Source organism: Micropterus salmoides, unplaced genomic scaffold, assembly GCF_014851395.1.
Source record: "Micropterus salmoides isolate LMB-PRFRI ecotype aquatic unplaced genomic scaffold, ASM1485139v1 Ms_hic_scaffold_7, whole genome shotgun sequence".
NCBI classification, from domain to species: Eukaryota; Metazoa; Chordata; class Actinopteri; order Centrarchiformes; family Centrarchidae; genus Micropterus; species Micropterus salmoides.
In genome coordinates this window covers 25,589,024-25,608,184 of record NW_024044459.1, presented here as the reverse complement: position 1 = coordinate 25,608,184, position 19,161 = coordinate 25,589,024, and the positions used below count along the sequence as shown (strand labels likewise).

Sequence of the window (19,161 nt, the reverse complement as noted above, 5' to 3'; positions counted from 1 at the left end):
TTTGTAATCCCGACTCAAAGAATGAAACATAAAGCTGCAAACTATGCTCTGTCACTTACTCGAAAATTATTAAACATTTTCTATTGACTTTCACTCTACTGACTATTTACTCTTCTCTTAAAGTCAGAAATGTACACATAAACAACAGGTGGAGTAACATGGAAAATGACACACTGGGTAAAGCAGTGAGGGGTTATTGTTGGAAGACTTTTATTTTAAAGTTTAGTTATAAAAATGCTGTTCCAGGCTTCTCTGTAGGAAGAACGATGCTTTTTGAAATGCTGTGTGGACTTGTGTTTCGGGGCTAAAGTATTTTTGGCATCATCAGCACACTGGGATGTAATATACCCATTATAAGTGGTTCTGAATGAAAATGAAACAACCGGTGAAATAACAATAACCGTAGGGAAATATTAAAGCAACAAATTCATATCTGCTTGCAAAAGTACCTGTAACCCCAGAAAGCCCAGTAATCCTAGGCCACAAACCTCAGTTCCCTGAGTTAGTAACAAAGAATATCCCATTGGAGGTGACAACTATCAAAATAACCTTAAGCTACTATGGGATTTGTCTAAAAGGGGTGAAATATATTTATTAGGAAATACATTAATCAAATTTAATTTGTGCAATCTACTAGCAAGGCAACCAATACAAAGAGGTATGTTGTAATCCTAGAAATTGTAATTTATTACAAATTAAAGCTGCGTGCATGTGTGTGTGTCAAGTGAGTTGGTTAAAAGCTGCATTCAGGGTTCTGCTGCAAGTGATTATGCAGTTTGTTTTTAGCAGATTTAAGCTCTGTTTACGGATGCGTCTACATTGAAAACTCTGTTTAGGGGGTTATTTTTCTGAATTCATGACACCATGCAGATCTAAAGCCTGTATGCGAGCATACAACCAAATCTGTTATTTAAAACTTAGAAAAATTCAGTTCAAATTGTATGTTCTTATTTTGTTACAGTGCATTCAGGATTATAGCTATATACAATGTTATTTGTACAAAAAATATGCCCATGCCCATCCCAGGCTTCTTATAAACAAAGTGTACAGGTAGATACGACTTGCAGAGGCTGAATCCAATTGTGAAACATGACAACATTGTCATGAAAGACCTGACGACACAGTGATTCAGTGTGTTCAGACTGTCCATTTTTCACGTTAAAGTGTCTCTCAGAACAAAAGCAGGTTTCCTCAAGGAAGTGCGTCTCCAACAGTCCTGCCTCCTGTGTGTGTGTGTGTGTGTGTGTGTGTGTGTATGTCCAGACTGGGATAGCTGCTCAGTGTCTCAGCACCATAAGTATCCATGTTGAGGTGGTCTTTGGGTCTGTCCCTGTGACCTTCAGATGTGAAGTCATTGAGACCCTTTGTCAATCAACCAAGAAATGTCTCCAGTCCTGCAAAAAAAAAACAGCCGTAAGACAAATATACATGTTTATCAGGTCAACTGCTGACAACGCACAAGGTCAATAAGAGAAAATAGAAAAAGCTCTAATTTGTTCGTACTTGCCAAGCCGCGCTAACATCCTTTTGCATTATTAGAAATGAAAGACATGAGAGACGTGAGGAACACTACAGTCATATCAGACCAAAACAGACACACAATAACAACAAGTAACACAAGTACAGCAACATGACAGTGTGGAAACACTTTATGTTATAGCTCCCATAGTTTGCCAACAACAACAACAACAACAATAATAATTAAAAAGTAATTTGATACTTATTATAGGGGAGATAATTTAATTAAAATTAAAAGTCTGTCTTTTTGTCAGTATACAGCGAGTCAGCTGGGCATGCAAAAAGTAAAATGTGTCTATAGGCAAGCAATTAATTTCCACATACACTTTATTTTAATCCTCCCACTTAAGCATTTATTAGCATCAGTATATAAACAATTAATATATTGTTTTAACACACTAAAACATACTATAATGTAGCTGTAAGCAAATAAAAGGATTTTTTATTTTGTGTTGTTTGTTTATCATGATGTTTATTAATGTATTGGTCAACAACTTTAACTACTCCTGTGCAGCACTTGTGACTGGTGTACTGTATACTATGTATATAATATGATATTTAATAATACATAATATGAAATTATTGTAATAATATAAAAACATCAAATGTAACATAATATTTTATATGGACATGAAAGTCTAAATGTGCATTTCTTGTATTTATTATTAATCTTTTTTATTTATTATGTTCTATAATAAAGTATTTATCTATGTATACATACTTTTTCTACCCTCTCCATGAGGGTACAACAGAATCTAGTAAGTGGACCTTCAGTTAAGAACTATCCCGATAATTATTACTATTTCTGAAGTCAAGAATGATCCTTTAAAAATTGTTTTAAATATCTGCTTATGACAGCATTATTGGTGTTATAAACGATTAATTGAGTGTTTATATGCGCTTGTAAATACTTACTGAAAGTAAAGTGTTACCAGCAATTCCTTTAGAAATTAATAACTGATATAAACCCTACAGAACTATGTTTCTATGCAATATCTTGTTTTTTTCTTAAGACAAATAAACGCGGGTACTTCAAATACCGCATCAGAACTTTCTCTATTTGTCTACTATTTTCCCTATAATTAGTACTAAATTACATTGTTCTTTTTCAGGGGACATCCACAGAAATAACCAAAATAACACCTGGTGGTATTTTTCTGTAACAGTTTCAGTAAGCCAACTACTTTGGCTTGTATAATACTTTCCATGTGATTAAAGTCACAAGCTCTATAACTTGATGTGTTTTCTGTCACAGTGATACCGTTTGTCATGTTTTTCTTTACAGTAATACCTGAGAAACCTAAAGAACATAACAAGTATTGTAACCGTGACCAAGATTTAAGCCTTTGAAGCAGACTTACTCCACATCTCGTTTCTTAATCGTCTTTCCGGATCCTAAGACCTCTGCCACTCGGGACACAATGGGATCATAGTTCATGCTGGCAACAGCAACCACCTCCTCGCTCCTATAGATGGACCAAGGGAAGAAACATTGAGAGACTATCGTTAAACTAGACGAGGAGGCACAGTTTGAGACTATAAGTTTAAACCAAATATGCATCTACTTTATATTTTCCAGTTTATTTAAGACTGTTGTGAAAAATGAATGACAAATCAACACAAAATCAAACTTGCCTGGTGTAAAACGCCACAAATCTCAGTTCATCCAGATCTCCTTGTATAATGACATCATCAAATCCATCACCATAACCTTCACAAATAGACAATTATTTACATACATATGTATATTTGTCCAAAAAATGTAAAATTCAAGCTCAATGCTAAGTCTTTTTTTAAATTTTTCATTTCACAGCTAGATGGCAGTGTAGTAACCTCGCTTGACAACCTCTGATCTCTGTCTGCCTCACAACGCTGATAAATGATAAAAGCAAATCTCAGTTTAAACACTAAGGGTACCTACCTGCGTAGCGTATGGTCTTTCCAAACATGGCTGACCAGAAGTAAGGCACAGTTTTGATCTCAGTGGCTCTGCCCATCATGCTGAGAGCTGCCACCCTTCCTGTCAGTCAAAAAATAACATGCTTGTAAATTATCATCACAGCCTTAGTCAATTTGCAGTATCTAAGGATAAAACTGTTACACACTCACCATGTACATGAGCCATTTGCCAATGAGGGATGTTCACCTTCTTGTTGTTGCGTGACGGGAAAGGAAATATAACCACATCTCCTCCAGCAAAGACACCATCAGCATTTGTCTGCATCATCTGGGAGAAAGTTTAGAGGAGTAAATGAATGAAATGGGTCAAAACACTTTCACTCAGGCTTCAGGCTTTTGCAAAATACCTTGTTGACAGTGATGAAGCCCTTGGAGTCCATGTGGATGCCGCTCTGTTTCAGGAAGCCTGTTGCAGGAATACTTCCTGCAGGAGAGGAGACACAGGTTAAATATGGATCTAAACATTTTAAAAGTCTTCAAAAAAAGCATCTTCTGCTGTGATTCCACTGCAGATAATGAACAAATGTGCATTTTATATCGTCTTTGACATCACCTGCTCCGATCACACACACGTCTGCCCGCAGGACCTTTCCACTCTTCAGTACCACCTCTTTCAGCTGTGAAACATGGAAAACAAAATGTCCAGGCCATGTACATTAACAGCTTTCACACAAAACGGAGATCACTCAAAGCACCTGAGCCTCTTACTCTAAATTATGGGGTCATACATACATACAGTTAAGCACACAAAAGTCAATTCATATACAAGATTTCAGTCATTTTTGGCTTTGCTTTTCTACGTTGGAAAACAGTGGCGTCCCCCAGATTTTGCTTACTACATTTAGCCTCCACCATTTTCTTTGAGTGTCCTGATTATGCCCTCAAAAATTAAAACAATGGAACAAAAAAGTAGTGTCTGTGGCATGTAAACTACTTTCTGCTATCAATCCCACAATGAAATGCGTCACATTTTATAGATGTGAGTCTGTTTCTGTTGCCAGCACTGTCAATCATATCAGATAAAATCACACCCACACACTCCTGATGAAGCAGACTATTAAACTCTTAATAAGATAAAATAAATAACACATTTGGGAAGTTTCTTTTCTAAAGGTAGGTTTATTTGCTCATTTAGTGATTGAATGTTTTAAGAGAAATACTTTAAAAACTAATTTCAGGGGCTTTAAAGTTGACACACTCCTTTACACAGATTACATTTACTATACTTATGTTCCTTATCTGACTCATCTTCATCACGGATTAAACAAGAGAGGATAGTGCTGCTGAGCATCATGTCATGCAGTTTCTCTCACTTTCTGAATACCTGTCCATGATGGCCAATCATCTCTGACACCTCATTCAGCATGTAGAACTTCACCCTGTTTACCTCAAACAGCTGCAAAGACAAAACAAGCCACAGACACGGTGACCATGTGACAACATTTGCATGTGTCTGTTTTGCTAATGCGAAGGTTTACGCTCTCTCTTGTGGTTACTGGGATATTGGCTAGAAAGATGTGATTTGCATTTTAACTAGTAGGACTTCCCACAGAGAGCAAGGATGATAGTATTCTACGTGTGCTTCATGTTCTGAAAAGCTTGATTTCCCAGGAACGTGTCCCTACCTTCATTATGGCTTTCCCTACTTTCTCCCCGAGAGCTTTTTTAAAGGGGACTGTCTCGATCCCGATGACAGAGACCGAGTGGGCCTTGTCAGTTAGAGCTGCGGCCACCTCCATACCTGCCAACCCAACATAAACATCATGCAGTTAATATTTGTTAACATAATAAATATAATAAAGTAAAAACCTGAATAAATGAGTGGAGAAACATAACAGATGCAGATACTTCCATACAGGGTATATGAATTATATGTTTTCACAGTCACCAGGGCTCGTTTTTATCAAACAGCTGAAAGTGGACATTTGAACTTCAGTCAAAGTTAAAAGTACAAACTTGTGCAAACTTAGTAATAAAATGTCTTATTACTTAAAATAACTCTTTACATGTAAGAGAGTTCCAGAGGTATCTTAAGTTGTCTTCCCTGTTCCAGTTTGGTTTTCTTTTATTTTCCATTTCAGTCAGTTTTCTTTTATTTCATCTAAATCCATGTATCTATATCCATATTTCTATATTATTTGTATATTAGATTGTTGTTCATTTTACCTTTTAAATGACACCTGGTATATTAAGGATTTCACACATATAAAATGTAAATTACATAATATGCTTTTTGCCGAATAACTCTCAGTAAAAAGTCAGGATTTTTTTAAAATTTAGGGTAAATCCTTGTCTCTGGCTGGCTGTTAATGCATGACATGTGATCACTTGAGAGCTCCTCTTAGGGGTTACTCCTATACTTTACTGTAAGTCGAGTAAGTCACTTGATGAATGTGCTTTACTCTTCACACACAGAGAAGAACTTTATTACTCCTAAATTGGCCTGTGGAAGATTTTGGACCAATGTGTTTGACAGAGCTTTCCAACAATCTTAAAGTGTTACAGTCCAAGAGCCAGATCATGACAAATGTCACTAATGAATATCTTTTGTTTTAAGTTTTGGAAACTCCAATACAGTTTAAGAAACTTAAAGAATCAAGGCATAGTGAAGCTGTTCTGGCAGCTCGTGGCACTTCAATAACTTGTTTTTCTGTGCTTTTTCCCCTTAATTTGTTATAAATGAGAGGAATATGGTTGTTAATGTGTTTTTTCTCACCAACAAATGATGTTCCAACAATCACAGCGTTCTTGTTGTTGGCCAGCCTCGCTATGCTGTTGGCGTCCTCAGGCGTCCGGAGGTGAAACACGTTCTTGACATCAATGCCTTTGTAGTTCATTGGTTTGGGTCTTTTAAGCAGGAAAATAGAAGCGATCAGATGTGAGTTTGTTCATTTATAATCTCGGCTGCTTAATTATCACATGAAATAAAAGGTTTTCCTCACTTGCTTCCTGTAGCAATAAAGAGTTTCCTGTACTCCATCCTCAAGCCGTCTTCAAAGGTCACAGATCGTGTTTTCACATCTATTGCCACAACCTGAAGCAAACATCATGGGGTCATACAGGTTTATGTGTTGGAGACAGATTGACCTAATTAATTCACTGATTTATCATTACCCATCATTAAATCAGTCTTCACTTCACCACCTCTCACCTCTTTCTCTGTGAGCAGTTCAATGTCATGGTCCTGTAGAAAGTCCATGGAGCGCAATCTCAGCTGCTCTGCTGTGCTGTCTAAGGACTAAGGGTCAGCAAATTAGTGCTGAGCGCATCAATAAAAAGATCAAATAATATGAAACAAAAATGGCAATGGAAAGTCACATCCTTTTAGATTCAGTTATGTCTGTTTACTTCTGCACATCACTTTTGTCAAATCTGCGTTGCTGTGAAGTGCCGCTGTTTCCTAAAGAGCTCCTCCAGTTTTAGCACCACTGACCAAAGCAGCACCCTCTGCAGTCTCTTATGTAACTTTCTCTGCAAAGTCAGTTCTGCCTCAGTTTACGTAGTCATGGTCTTTGTACAAACCTTACTCAGTTTAGGCCTGTCATATGGAGGATGTCTGTCCATGGTGCACATGACGATGCGATCAGTGAAGCCCTCTTGCCTCAGTGTCTCTGCACACACCAGACCTGCTGGACCTACAGAGACATTCACCATAAAAGAGAAAGTGAAGGGAGACGCTGCTAATGGGAGTCATCTCTGAGAAATCAAAAACGAAAAGAAAGAGAGACAAAAACACACTGACCTGAGCCAATGATGAGAACATGGCTGAAGCCTGTGCTGGAGTTAATGACGGCTGAACATCGGGCCATAGGCTTTGACCTTTTCTGTGACTGAAGAGCCTGGAATGTTAAAAAAAAAAGATTCCAGATCAGATGGTCCGTTTTATTTCCTCGCATAAATCCTCTGCATTCTTTTTCTTGTTACCTGCTTGTTTGCACGAATGATCACCTTGTCCTTTTCAATTCTGACCTGGAGCAAACAGACATGAGCGATGTGTACACTTTTTGATTGTGCTTAGAGACATGATAAGCCAGGGAATGTGTTAAGAGACAGCACCAGCGGGGAAGGTCACCTGGAAGGTAGGCAGGCTGTCCAGCCCAGGGAAGTCTTCCAGGTCTCCCGTTGCAATATTGAAACACGCCCCGTGCCAGGGACAGCGCACGTGTCCTTTTGACAACACACCTGGAATGACAGGAAATGGAAGGGAGGTCAAGTGTATGATATTGTTATATATATTATATGATCAAGAATTTTAATACTATACCTAAAAACATTTTTACTCACCTTTGACCAGGGGTGCTCCGTAGTGTGGACACTTGTGGGCCATGGCGGAGAACTCCCCGTGTTCTTTGATCAACAAAGCTCTGCCACTTCCCAAGTCAACCTCTCGCATCCTGTCAAGCAAAAACAAAAGAGGTGTGTGTGCATTCATAACTGTTTCATGATTAAATCCTTCGAGGAAACACACACAAAGGCGATTTTGACAGATGAAAAACAACCTGGAGGAAAAATATCACTATGAAAACAAAGTAGGGACGCATCAGGACAACAAGCTACACTTTACCTTCTATGAATTAGCAGGTGTATGTATCCATCTAAGCTACACTCTGGTAGCAACAATGAGCCAAATAAATTAAAGGAACAATTCACACTAAAACACTTACACAGTAATCATGTATTCTGGATAAACGCCAAAGGCGGTTCATTTGGTTGTTAAATGACAGAAGAAGAAATGACACAATCTTCATCTATTCATTAACAATAAAACACACCCTCACTCAATTTAACACACTCAGGGGTTCTGCTCCTGGTATGACCAGTACTTTAGTAGTCTTGCCTTAAGATGGTCTGTGCTGTGAGGGACATTTTACAGTTAAAAATTAAACGTGTCAAACTAGTAACCCTGCCATTGTTTCTAAATTAATGCAAACATATTCTTAGTGTATCTGTGCTGCAATGTCTTGTAACTAATTAGCCAACATATATACACTGATACTGATGTATCTCTGATGGGCCAATAAAGGAAAATTTAGTTTTATTGTGTTTTTGTGTGAACTGTCCCTTTAAGACATGAACTTACATCCTCCTTGGATCCTTCTTCTTTAATCTAATAAACGCTTGATTCACAACATCTTATTTACCTCCTCATGCATGTGTGCAGGTGTATGTTGAGAATATTTCTTAAGGGGCTTTGTTGATGTAACAGGGAAAGGTAAGACAGGTCTAGCTTAGAGTAATTTAGCTGACCCAAGTGTTTTCTGACATTGTAGCTTTAGGTATTTCTCATATGTACTTGTCCTTGTCAGGGAGACAACAATAGACTGATTAGTTAGAGACAGTAGCTCAGGCGTCAGGCTAGCAGATATCAGTGTTCTCTGTGAATCTTAAAAGGTTGAGTCCTACAAGAATGTTTACAAGAACTCACTGGCTCCACAGATTAGAGTACAACTCATGGATAGTGATAGATTCCAATATGATGAAGCATTGGAGTCTAAACATCAGATAGATCAGTTGTTCTAGGTGATAGATGACCTAATAGAGAAACCCACAGGCACTAGGGGGAAGAAAGAAACATAAAAGGGACCAAAGATGTTATCCTTCAGATTTGGTGTTGGCATTTGATGTGTTCACATGTTGTATGCTGGCACTGCATCTCCTCTGCCGGGCACAATAAACCATGTTATGTTAAGTCTTCATCAGTCTCCAAAACTTCTTCACACCTGAACCTGCCTCAGAATATTTCTTTAACAGTGTATTTATCAAAAAAAGTGTTGTTTTTCATTGTCTTACTGTCCGTTTTCCAGATCTTTAACATGACAGACGGAGGCCTCCACGTAGTCCCGTGGTTTGTGGTAGAGGGGGAGCGGCGTGGAGTCGTCATCAGAGCCATGTCCCAGTGCCCCGTTAGGTCTGCAGTCAGCAAAGGGACTCGCTTTGCCATTAGGTGACAGCCCATCCACCTCTTTTTCTTTTTCCAGGAGAGAGAGTTCCACTTTAACTTCAACTGCACAACACAGACACGTCTCACTTAGAAAATGTCTGAAAATGCACGACTGAATACGTGCAGCGCAAACACATATGAGCAGTAAAATGATGCTGTAAAGCTTTCAAAGAGAAACCTGTTTAAGTTATATTGGCACATTAATGCCACCACTCCCCAGCGGATTGCACTATTATTCCTGTATGCCTGTCCTCTCTTCTTTTATTACCATCCTTATCCATTGCCTAGGAGAGATGTCTACAAGTTTGGGACAAATTGAGTCTGGCATCTCAGCAACTGAAACAAATGAAAGCAGGAAGCAAGTGAAGGGAGAAGTGTGTAAGAACAACCATGTCTTCTTTTCTTTGCCTTTCTGCCTTCTTCTGAGTGGCATAATCATTCACATATAATTCCAGATTTTCTACATGCTATTAAAAACACACCATGCTTGTCTTGTACACAGCAGGAAATAAGTCATGCAAAGCATCAAAATGTTCCTATGCACAGCATGTGCCAAACTTTGAAACTGTTGCTATTCATACCGGATTTACCTGTGATATATGGAAAATCCACAAGAATTGAGACGGGCAGCTCAACATTTTGCCAGTGCGTTTAAAATAACCCACACGTTACTCTCCATACCTTTCAATCTGCCTATATCCAAATGCACTTACTAAGCTGGAAAAAATCACTTTGACAGGATAACAATGCCTTAAATAATTAAATTTCCATAAAGGACACTGACATAAACACACTAAAGTACAGCTTAAACCAGCTGTGTTTTGTCTTTTGTTCAGATTTGCTGCTTTCCTAAAAAGACTGTGAAGAAAACAGTCTATAGCAGAGTGGAGTATATTTATCTGTCTTTTGGGAGACAGTCGGTTTTCTTTGATGACGCTGCTGTTGGGTTTATATTTCTGAACTTTATGAATGGTTGTGTAACTCATTTTTGCACTGCAGCAGGCTTTATCTGTTGGCTGGAAAAATGTGCTGATCATCCGGTTCTTACACAGTAATCTGGCTGGAATTTTCTCCTGCTGAGCGAGTCTTAATTAAAATCAATGGAAAATCATAATAGTGAGTGCATTTGCAGGAGAAAAGAAAGAGAAAGCTTTCCACAGCCGAAGAGAATCTCTATAATGTCTGCTGCTAAATCACCACACTGATGCTTCATTTGATCAGCACTGAAAAGTTACATGGTTTAGCACATGAGCCAAAAATATCTCCATATTTCTACACTGTTTAGAGCTTTAACACAGACATTTTATTTCGCTGTTAGTGAGCACACGGTGTTTAGATCCTTATGTATAATTATTTGTAACCTTTCTGTATTTCTTCCAGTTTTTATGCAAATGAAGGGCAATGTGTTGTGTCTACCACCTCTCCCTCCCTCGTAGATCCTGTCATGGTGCCAATTTACTCCCATTTACACTTAAATGTTTAACTATATATTTACTGTAGTGGGAGTTATATTCATTTATACTTCACACTTTAATTTCAGGTCTCAGAAAATGTTATGTTTATATATTTTATGGAAAGTAAACAATATGAATATTTAATGTAATTTATCAATTTAATGTGCTTTAAAGGCACGGTAGGCAATTTATTTCAGAAGCATTTTTGTTTTGTTTGTTTTCTTTATATTCTGACAGCAATCAATAAATCAAATGCTCTGCCACAAAAATCTGTGGCCAGCCTACCTGCCTCTGTACTGCACTCTCTCCCAGTGCACTCATTGCACATGTTTGGGGTGAGTGGTTTTGGAGAGACCTGAAGGGAGGGGGTGGGATTTTTTGGGTTGGATACTTTCAAAATATGGCTGTCTCTTGCTAGTTTCGTCAATGTTGCCTACACCAGCTTTAAAGCTAGAGTGCGGGGACATTACATTCAAGCCCTTGCCAAAAGAGTTCACAATGCTGATTAAGCCTATCACCGCCAGGTAAATCTCTCTGTATTCACAGTATACTGGTGTCTGTGGTGACATTTCTGCACTGGCAAACCATTAGTGATGTGTTTTATGCCAACCAGCAATGACTGATGTGCCAGAGCTGAAGGGGAAGCAGCGACAGCAGCAACCCAGTATGGTAGAGCCTACATGTCAATAGGCACGTGTTGACAGTGTTGTGTAATTACTCTCTCTGTCAGAAGGGTACCAGGTTTGCCTAGGGCTGGACGATAAAAAATGTTATCATGATAAAAAGTTTCATATCTTTTGATATTGATAATTATCACGCTAAGTATCAAATCGTTATTTCTTTCGAGTTTAAAGGCTGATTTTTGCTGATAAAATCTTTGTCAACAAATACGTTTGAGTAAAATTAAGTAAAATCTTTTTTCAGTCCTTTTTCCTCAACAAAATAAACATCTTAATAAAAAAACTAAGTCCTAATTCGTGTATGAATCAAGTGAATACAATTTTGAACATTTATGGAATATTTATTGAACATTTGTTATATTGTTATTGAAAAAAATTATATCGCGATAATTATTGTTATTGTTTTATTGTCCAGCCCTAGGTTTGCCCAATGGAAAATCAAAAAAGGCGAATAGAGTCAAGGTGAGTTGAGTTGGTAACTTCTGGTGGGAAAGGGACTTAAGTCACTCCAGCGTTGCTTCCTGATTTAACCTTCATGAACAACTTCCGTGCTGGTACTGAGCAGTGAACCTCTCTCCTCAGATACCCATAGACACAAGTGATCTGGATCTCTGCTTTATTTTGGTATGATCTGGGGTCAGATCAATCTTATTATAAATTTTATAGGACTGGCAAAAAATGTGTTTGGATCTGACATCTAGGTTTAGTAATCTTTGAGAATTGATTTTTGAGGTTTCTCTACTCACAGCATAATAAATAACGAGGTGTGATGTATACTAATGAGCTTTTATTTGATTTATTTTCTAATCAGTCAAGACTCTCTGTTAAGTTTGATTTGTCATTGATTGATAGAAGGTGGAGGTCACACTATGGCCTGAAAGTCAACAGCATCTGTTCAATCATTTGCATAGCCTACAGACATCTCGTCTCTAATCACTTCACTACCATGAGATGCTTTTGACAGATGATTTGATCTCGAAGTTTTGTCTTCATACAACTGAATGGGAAGAAGCGTGATAGCTAACCTCCTAGCAATGCTAACACTTAACTGGATACACACGCACACACAACACGAAGTTTGAAAGTGTCTCTATACTGAATGCGACACGGGCAGCGATGTATTGTTTTCTATCCGGTTGGTCTGGCCTCGAGCGACGCAGCGCTGCGCAGCGCGACTACTTCTGTCGGACGCCCTGTTTCTATCTAGTCTAGCTGCTCGTTTTGAAAGCGCTGCATGGACAAGATTGATTCATTAAGTTGAAATTAGTTGTTACCCAGGTAGTGGTAGTAGCTGACTGAAGTAATAAGTTTCTGTTAAAAAACTAGACACGACTTGGCGTTGCTGTGGTCATTTCCAGTAGGTAAAGAAACACCTAAATATCACAATATAAAACGTGTGTTTTCTGTTTAAAAATTACAAACGTAGGAAGAAATTAAGCACTCACCCATCTTTATAGTTGGGTGTCTCCAGTCTGATCACGAGCACACAGCTGATAGTTCGTTTACATGACGCAACAGCATATTTAACGGATTCAGGGTGGACAGAGAGTGATGTTACACCACGAGACGCGAGAGCAATCAAAATCCTCCCACACAAAGCACGATACAGCAAGAAGGCAGGATATGAGATGACATGTACAACAGGATTTGGAGGCTGTAGGTGGATTTGAAAATGATTTAAAAAGAACAAACTGTCCTTATTTAAATATATATACACTGTATAGACTATATATTTTAAAACAGCTGTTGACTGGTATCTCAGTGGGACCAGTTTCATATTGAACACATTCCAACATGTGTTTTCAGTTAGATTCATTGACACCGAAAATGATTGAGAACAGAGTGTCTTCTGTGTATTAACAACTTATTTAAATCATAAGCAAAGTCAATGGATTTTTCTAATATCAGTGTATTAGAGCCTACCTATATGATAGGCTATTCCTATAGCCTACTTCATGGACTGTCATGTTGTGAAACCTTTCTTTAAAATACTTATTAAAATATAACAGCTGGAAACCACACAACAAGTATTCTCATTATAAATTCACCAGCCTGACACTTTAATCTATACATTGTTTAAATTTCCAGCTGCACACAACACTGCAAATGAGGGCAGTAATTCAAGTGACTTTTTAGTAGAATAAGAATGTGATGATATGATGTTATCATGTTATTGTTATACAAATGTATGTTGCCCTAAATGAATGATTCTGAGCAAGATTAGCAACAGAAAGATTTACAACATGAGTTTGAAGGAAGTTTCTTATGTTAGGGTCTCATGTAACTCAACAGTTCATTACTTTGAACATCACTTTGATTGTGGTACTTTATTGCCATGTTTCATATCAATAGGAGCAAATATCCTTCTTAATATTGTGAGAATTATGTCAACCACATTGCCCAGCCCTACTGGAAATACTAAAAGCAGGATATCAGCTACAGGGGTGGTCAAAATAACATGAACACCATACAGTATTATGCAGTCCAGTACAACCGTACAACAGCACAAAGTTATTTCAATACAGGTGTTTCAACAGCTTTTCCATTACCTGATTCAGATAGGGAAACATGTTGGTTACCTGGTTTGGGTTTGGAGAAGCATCCTCCCATGGTGGGCCCAGGATTGTGGGACACCCAGGGAGCGGGAGGGAAAGGGAGAGGGAGAGGGAGGGGAGGCGCGGTCAGATCCTCAGGCTGGGCTGCTTTGTTGGGAGGTAACGATAACACACAACTGTGTAAATGACAACCTGCAGGTCCAAGCTGGCCATCGCACACGTCAGCTCCTTCACATAATCTGAATGGACACACACACACGCACACACCTTACATATCTGTGTCTCACTGGTTTACATAAGTGTAAAGTTTGAGAACAGGATGGATGCTGTTTAGAAATGTTCAAGAAACTGTCTGCTTTTTTACTGCTTTCAGTTTCAAATTTGAGCTTTTCCATTACAATTTTGTCTTTCAAATTGATAAATCATTTGGCCCCTGTTTGTCTCCATACTTCTTCATGGTCCTGGGTGTTTTAATTAGTCAGTCACTGGCTATGTTTTTGTTATTTATCACAAAAAAGTGTCAGTATTAGACTGCCAAGGAAACATATCTAAATTATTTTCTGTGTGCATTTCTATATAACATGAAAAAAGGAAACAATTGTGTTAATTAGGTACATTTCCATGCACATTGTCACCTTTGTTCATGCATATTGCATGGGAAACTGTTAAATATTAACAGCACTCTGACACCTATTAACGTTTTCGTCACACTGTGCTTTAAAGGGAAGCAGGGGCCCCCTGAGTTTTAAAATCCCCCTTGTTTTGTTGCTACATTGCACTCACATTTCTGCCAGATCTGGTATTTAACCAACACATATAGTTAGTTAGTTACTCACAGATATGGTATGAATCTGAACGAGATGCGGGATAGCACGTGTTCTTACCCAACATGGTGCAATCCATCACCAAATGATCCTTTTGAGGTACAACCAAAAGGACTGCTTGATATTCTGAGCACATCTTAATGTCCTTGAACTTCCGAAAAAAAAGTGTGCAGTGTTGAATGGAGCACTGCTTAGAAAAAGTTCCTGAGAACAAATGAGAAATGGAAAGATCTCCTCTGCCTGGCCACAACTCTGCAGCTAAGATTGTGTTGGAATTGCTAGTAGTGGGTGAAAGTAATTATGTACATTTACTCAGCTACTGGAAAATACTAAACTTTTCACTACATTTATTTGACAGCTATGATTTCTTAGGAATTCCACCAAAGGGAGATATCCCCTCTAAACTTCTCAGATAGTTTAATTTAATATATATTTCAGTCCAAAAATGAATACAGATTTGTGCTGCAGATTTTTTCTGTTCTTCTTTCCTACTTCATTAATCATCTCACGACACTTCAGTTTTATCTTGTGACCCTTTGGAGGGGCTCCTTGGTTGCGAACCACTGGACTAAACTACCTGAATCTAAAGTAGTTAAACTAGTTCCACCTCGACCAGCTACAGCAGTAAAATGCTACTTACACAAGCCAAAAATACTGTAGAACACTAAATTCAAGCAAATGATGATTTTTGGCTATAACATCATGTCAGATTTTCTCTCCCACACAACTGGAAAAGCCTCTTTTTGGTCTGTATTCCTGCACTGTGCATCCAAATATCTGTGCCAAGCATTTACATTTCCCTGCATTCAGTCATGCTAACACAGCATAGCCTTTTTGATGTTGTGTGTTTCATTTAATACTGAGAGCAACATATCAAATCACCTCCCTAATGAAGACTTCTCTCTCACATGTTGCCCCTTTAATAATTTGTCACCACTGAAATTTGGATGAACAACAAATTGGAGCTGCCACGCTGGAGTTCCAGCAAGCCCAAGATATTTTGTGCAAAAACTAAAGTAGGTTAAGCAGATTTGGTCTTCACAACATATGACGCAGATCCCGCTCTCTCAGTGTTGGGCTTGTCCCCAAGCAGTGCTAATAATCCTGCCTACAAACAAGCTGTCAGTTTCACTCGCTTGCTTACAAATGTAATACCTGACAGGAATGTTGGAGGGGAGAATTAGCCAAATGCAGCTCCTAGTTGGTGGCGAGGAGGCAGATCTATAAACTGTGACTAAAAAAAGCAGGAATGTTGAGCACCAAAGTTTCTGCGCTCTGACGGACACATCCATCATTCAAAAGTGAACTCATTCTACAAGAGTCAACTGTGGTGTTAGTGCTCTACAAAGATGAAACTGGATTTTCTGCAGAAGAGCTACTGGTCCATTCACCTCCAACAATCCAAACTGGCGGTCTCTGTTTTATTCAAACGCTTGCTTGGCAGGTATGTTAGCCTGTAGTTAACGATTAGGGCTCTCTGATCCTCAGCTGATAAAGGACTCAGAGCTCATGCAACTGTACTCTTAATATCTGACCACACCTCTTTCACTTACAGTTTGCATGTTCTACTGGTTTGTGAAATACAAGATAAGGCTGAGGGATCATCTTTTGATTGCGTAAACCAAGAGCAAAAGTGCTCACTCGCCAGGCTCTTAGTGGTTATCTATTTTGTTTAGGGTCAGCTGAAGGAGGCATTCAATGTAATATTTAATCTTTTTAGCAATTCTGCATTTCTCATTTTGATGGTTCTCAATGGACACAAGTGAGGAGGAAGTAGTCAAGTGTTTCAGGTCATGTTTGAAGTTAGATTCATGCACCTTCGTCAGTTGGGTCAGCAGGATGTTTCCCGAAATGCCAAGAAGCTTTTGATTGACTTCTATTTACTCCATTGCCTATGTGTCTTAACTATAAAAGAAAAAAAAAGAGTGGATTACAGTTAAACACAGTTCCCATTAAGAAGCTGTAGTACGTGATACAATAAGACATTGTGAGCAAGTTCATTCACACCATTCACGACCAAGTTTGTATGAATGTTTATATTGTTTGCTTGTAGATAAAATGGTAGTTACATTTTTACAGGCAAGATCAGGAGAGCTGACAACAGCTTCATGAGGGCTCAAACTATATCTTTAGTGTGTATAAAAATAATGTACTGTAATGTCTAAAGTCTGGCCCATGCATTAGCAGGTGACTGAGGTCATATAGTTAAGCTATTAAAGGAATTCAAAAACAAATCTTCAGCGTTATGTGTAATACATAGATGCCATGTGGCTCAAGAAAACAAAGATTATTCCATCCTTCAGCATTGTTTACTGTGGCACTAAAAGAGGTTCATTAAGTGGGAAACATTTTGCATTACTTTCTCCGTTTCCTCTTTAATAAGTTGACCCAAACTTTATATCCTGTTAATTATATTCTTCCATAAAAACTACAGCTGGTTAACGAGGGCACTACCGACTTCTATCAGGTCATTTTGCTGCTGCTTTGAGCGATAACCTCTCCATGATGTCATGGAAAACCAGAATTGTGGTTTGCAGAAGGGTATACACCCACACAGAGGAGCTGTGCTTTCATATAACAATTCTGCTATTGACCAGTCTAGCAGCATGCACACAAGCATACACACACACACACACACACACACACACACACACACACACACACACACACACACACACACACACACACACACAAGTTGCTATCAAAACCAATAAAAACAAATAGAGTGTGAGATGTCCAGTGTGAGTTACTGATGTACTAACTACTACAATCTTGATCTGTCCTTTAGATTGTAGAAGTGATCTGGTCTTATTTTAGTGAGTGCGTAGCAGAACTTAGCAATACATTCAAATCCACTGTGTACTGTAGCTATGTGTTTCTGCTATTGTGATTTCAGATTTAGATACTGCACCACAGTACATGGATCCCCCGGGGACCAGAGAACAAACAACTTCAATACAAGTACTCTGTGTGCCTACATATGCACAAATGCAGGCGAAATCCACTTGAAGAAATAAGTCTGATTATACACAGAGCATCACATAAACACATCATAATGGGAAATAATCAAACAGAGCTAAATTTCCTGACTGTAAAAAGGAACAAATCTTACCAGTGTGCATGGAGCAGGTGCACTGAGATCCTGTCAAACTCCCTGGTGCTCAGCTTCCCCTGCGGAGCACGGCAACATATTAGCACATGAGTCTCCTAACAATCCTGTCCCTCTCCGGGATTGGCTCAGTCCATTGGAGTATTCCCAGTCTGTATGTCCCTCTGCACCCTCCTCCGCTCTCCTCTTCTGCCTCTTGATGCAGCAGAGGCTCTAGTGAGTGTATGAGTGTAAGCGTGAGTGTGCGTGTGTGTGTGTGCGCGCTCTGCCCCTTGCAGAGCCCCCTTCCAGCAGCAGACTAAGCAGACCGGTCGTGGGAGTTGCTCTCTTTCCCTGGCCGAGTCTGTAAATGCAGCACGGGGGACCTTTGCCAGTTTCTCAGCTGTATGCAGTATTGATGGAGTTGCTGAGGGGATGCTAACACAGCATGAATTCTCACCGTTCCCTGCTCTCGTCCTCCCGCCCCTCCTCTCTCTTTCCCAAACACACACACTCTTTCTCTCCCGGAGGCTGCTTGCTTTTCCGGATCCTTTCAGCTTCGCCTTCAGATGTCAAAGACCTGGCTTGTCAGTTAAGCCTGAACAAAGACTGCTCTCCCCACCAGTGCACTGCCTGGTCTGACTGCCCGCTCATCACACTAGCTCATTACCGTGCATGCATTGTGCTGCATGTCTGTGCTCCAGCAGGAGTATGAGCTATTGTTAAAACATACCTGTAACTTTTATTGAATTCATTAAAAAAATACTCTGCAGACTGCTGCACGCTGTAAACATTAAAACTGTCTGTCCCCGTCTCCAGCCCCAACTCCCCAAACCTGTCATCCTCAAGCTGTCCACCAGATGCCCTCAGAATTTCCGTTCTTTCCCCATAACCTACCTGCTCCACCCATCTACACACCTGTTCCCACTTCTCTCATAAGCCCTGCAGTTACCTGGCCTACTCCGCCCACTCCTCACTTGCAACTCATTCCCTCACCAGCTACTCACCATATATACCAGTTCACTTCCGTTGTTCCTTGCCAGATGGTTATGTTGCGTTGCTGTGTGCTCATCTCTCTGTTCCCTGGCTCTGTCTACGTTACCTGGATTTGATCTTTGCCTGTTTATTGGACTTTGGATTCC

The 19,161-nt window shown here is 39.2% G+C and overlaps 1 protein-coding gene across 5 annotated transcripts; it reads right to left on the bottom strand.

The window, feature by feature from the left end:
- Positions 1-193: 193 nt before the first annotated feature.
- LOC119891763 (apoptosis-inducing factor 3) lies at positions 194-18,526 on the bottom strand. Of its 5 annotated transcripts, none has more exons than XM_038703619.1 (21): positions 18,044-18,526; positions 16,749-16,836; positions 14,132-14,346; positions 9,268-9,445; positions 7,762-7,871; positions 7,550-7,659; positions 7,402-7,446; positions 7,220-7,316; positions 7,000-7,112; positions 6,629-6,715; positions 6,420-6,511; positions 6,194-6,324; positions 5,103-5,218; positions 4,802-4,873; positions 4,031-4,094; positions 3,825-3,901; positions 3,628-3,745; positions 3,440-3,538; positions 3,154-3,229; positions 2,880-2,984; positions 194-1,394 (listed from the first exon to the last, which is right to left on the bottom strand). In XM_038703619.1, exons 3-21 carry the CDS (start codon positions 14,160-14,162, stop codon positions 1,352-1,354), a joined length of 1,764 nt encoding a protein of 587 aa, XP_038559547.1. In that variant the 5' UTR covers positions 14,163-14,346; positions 16,749-16,836; positions 18,044-18,526; the 3' UTR covers positions 194-1,351. The 5 variants fall into 5 exon arrangements, with proteins under 5 accessions (XP_038559547.1, XP_038559541.1, XP_038559543.1 ...); XM_038703613.1 differs by having other exon boundaries at positions 9,268-9,481; positions 18,044-18,525; XM_038703615.1 differs by having other exon boundaries at positions 9,268-9,481; positions 14,132-14,251; positions 18,044-18,525.
- Positions 18,527-19,161: the final 635 nt, after the last annotated feature.

Excerpts from the sequence above, each read along its gene's own strand:
- LOC119891763 (XM_038703613.1), bottom strand. The coding sequence starts at position 14,162 with ATGGGAGGATGCTTCTCCAAACCCAAACCAG. Across the intron at positions 9,482-14,131 it reads CTTCTCCAAACCCAAACCAG|TTGAAGTTAAAGTGGAACTC; the intron begins GTAACCAACATG and ends TGTGTTGTGCAG. Across the intron at positions 3,230-3,439 it reads AAAGACCATACGCTACGCAG|GTTATGGTGATGGATTTGAT; the intron begins GTAGGTACCCTT and ends CTATTTGTGAAG.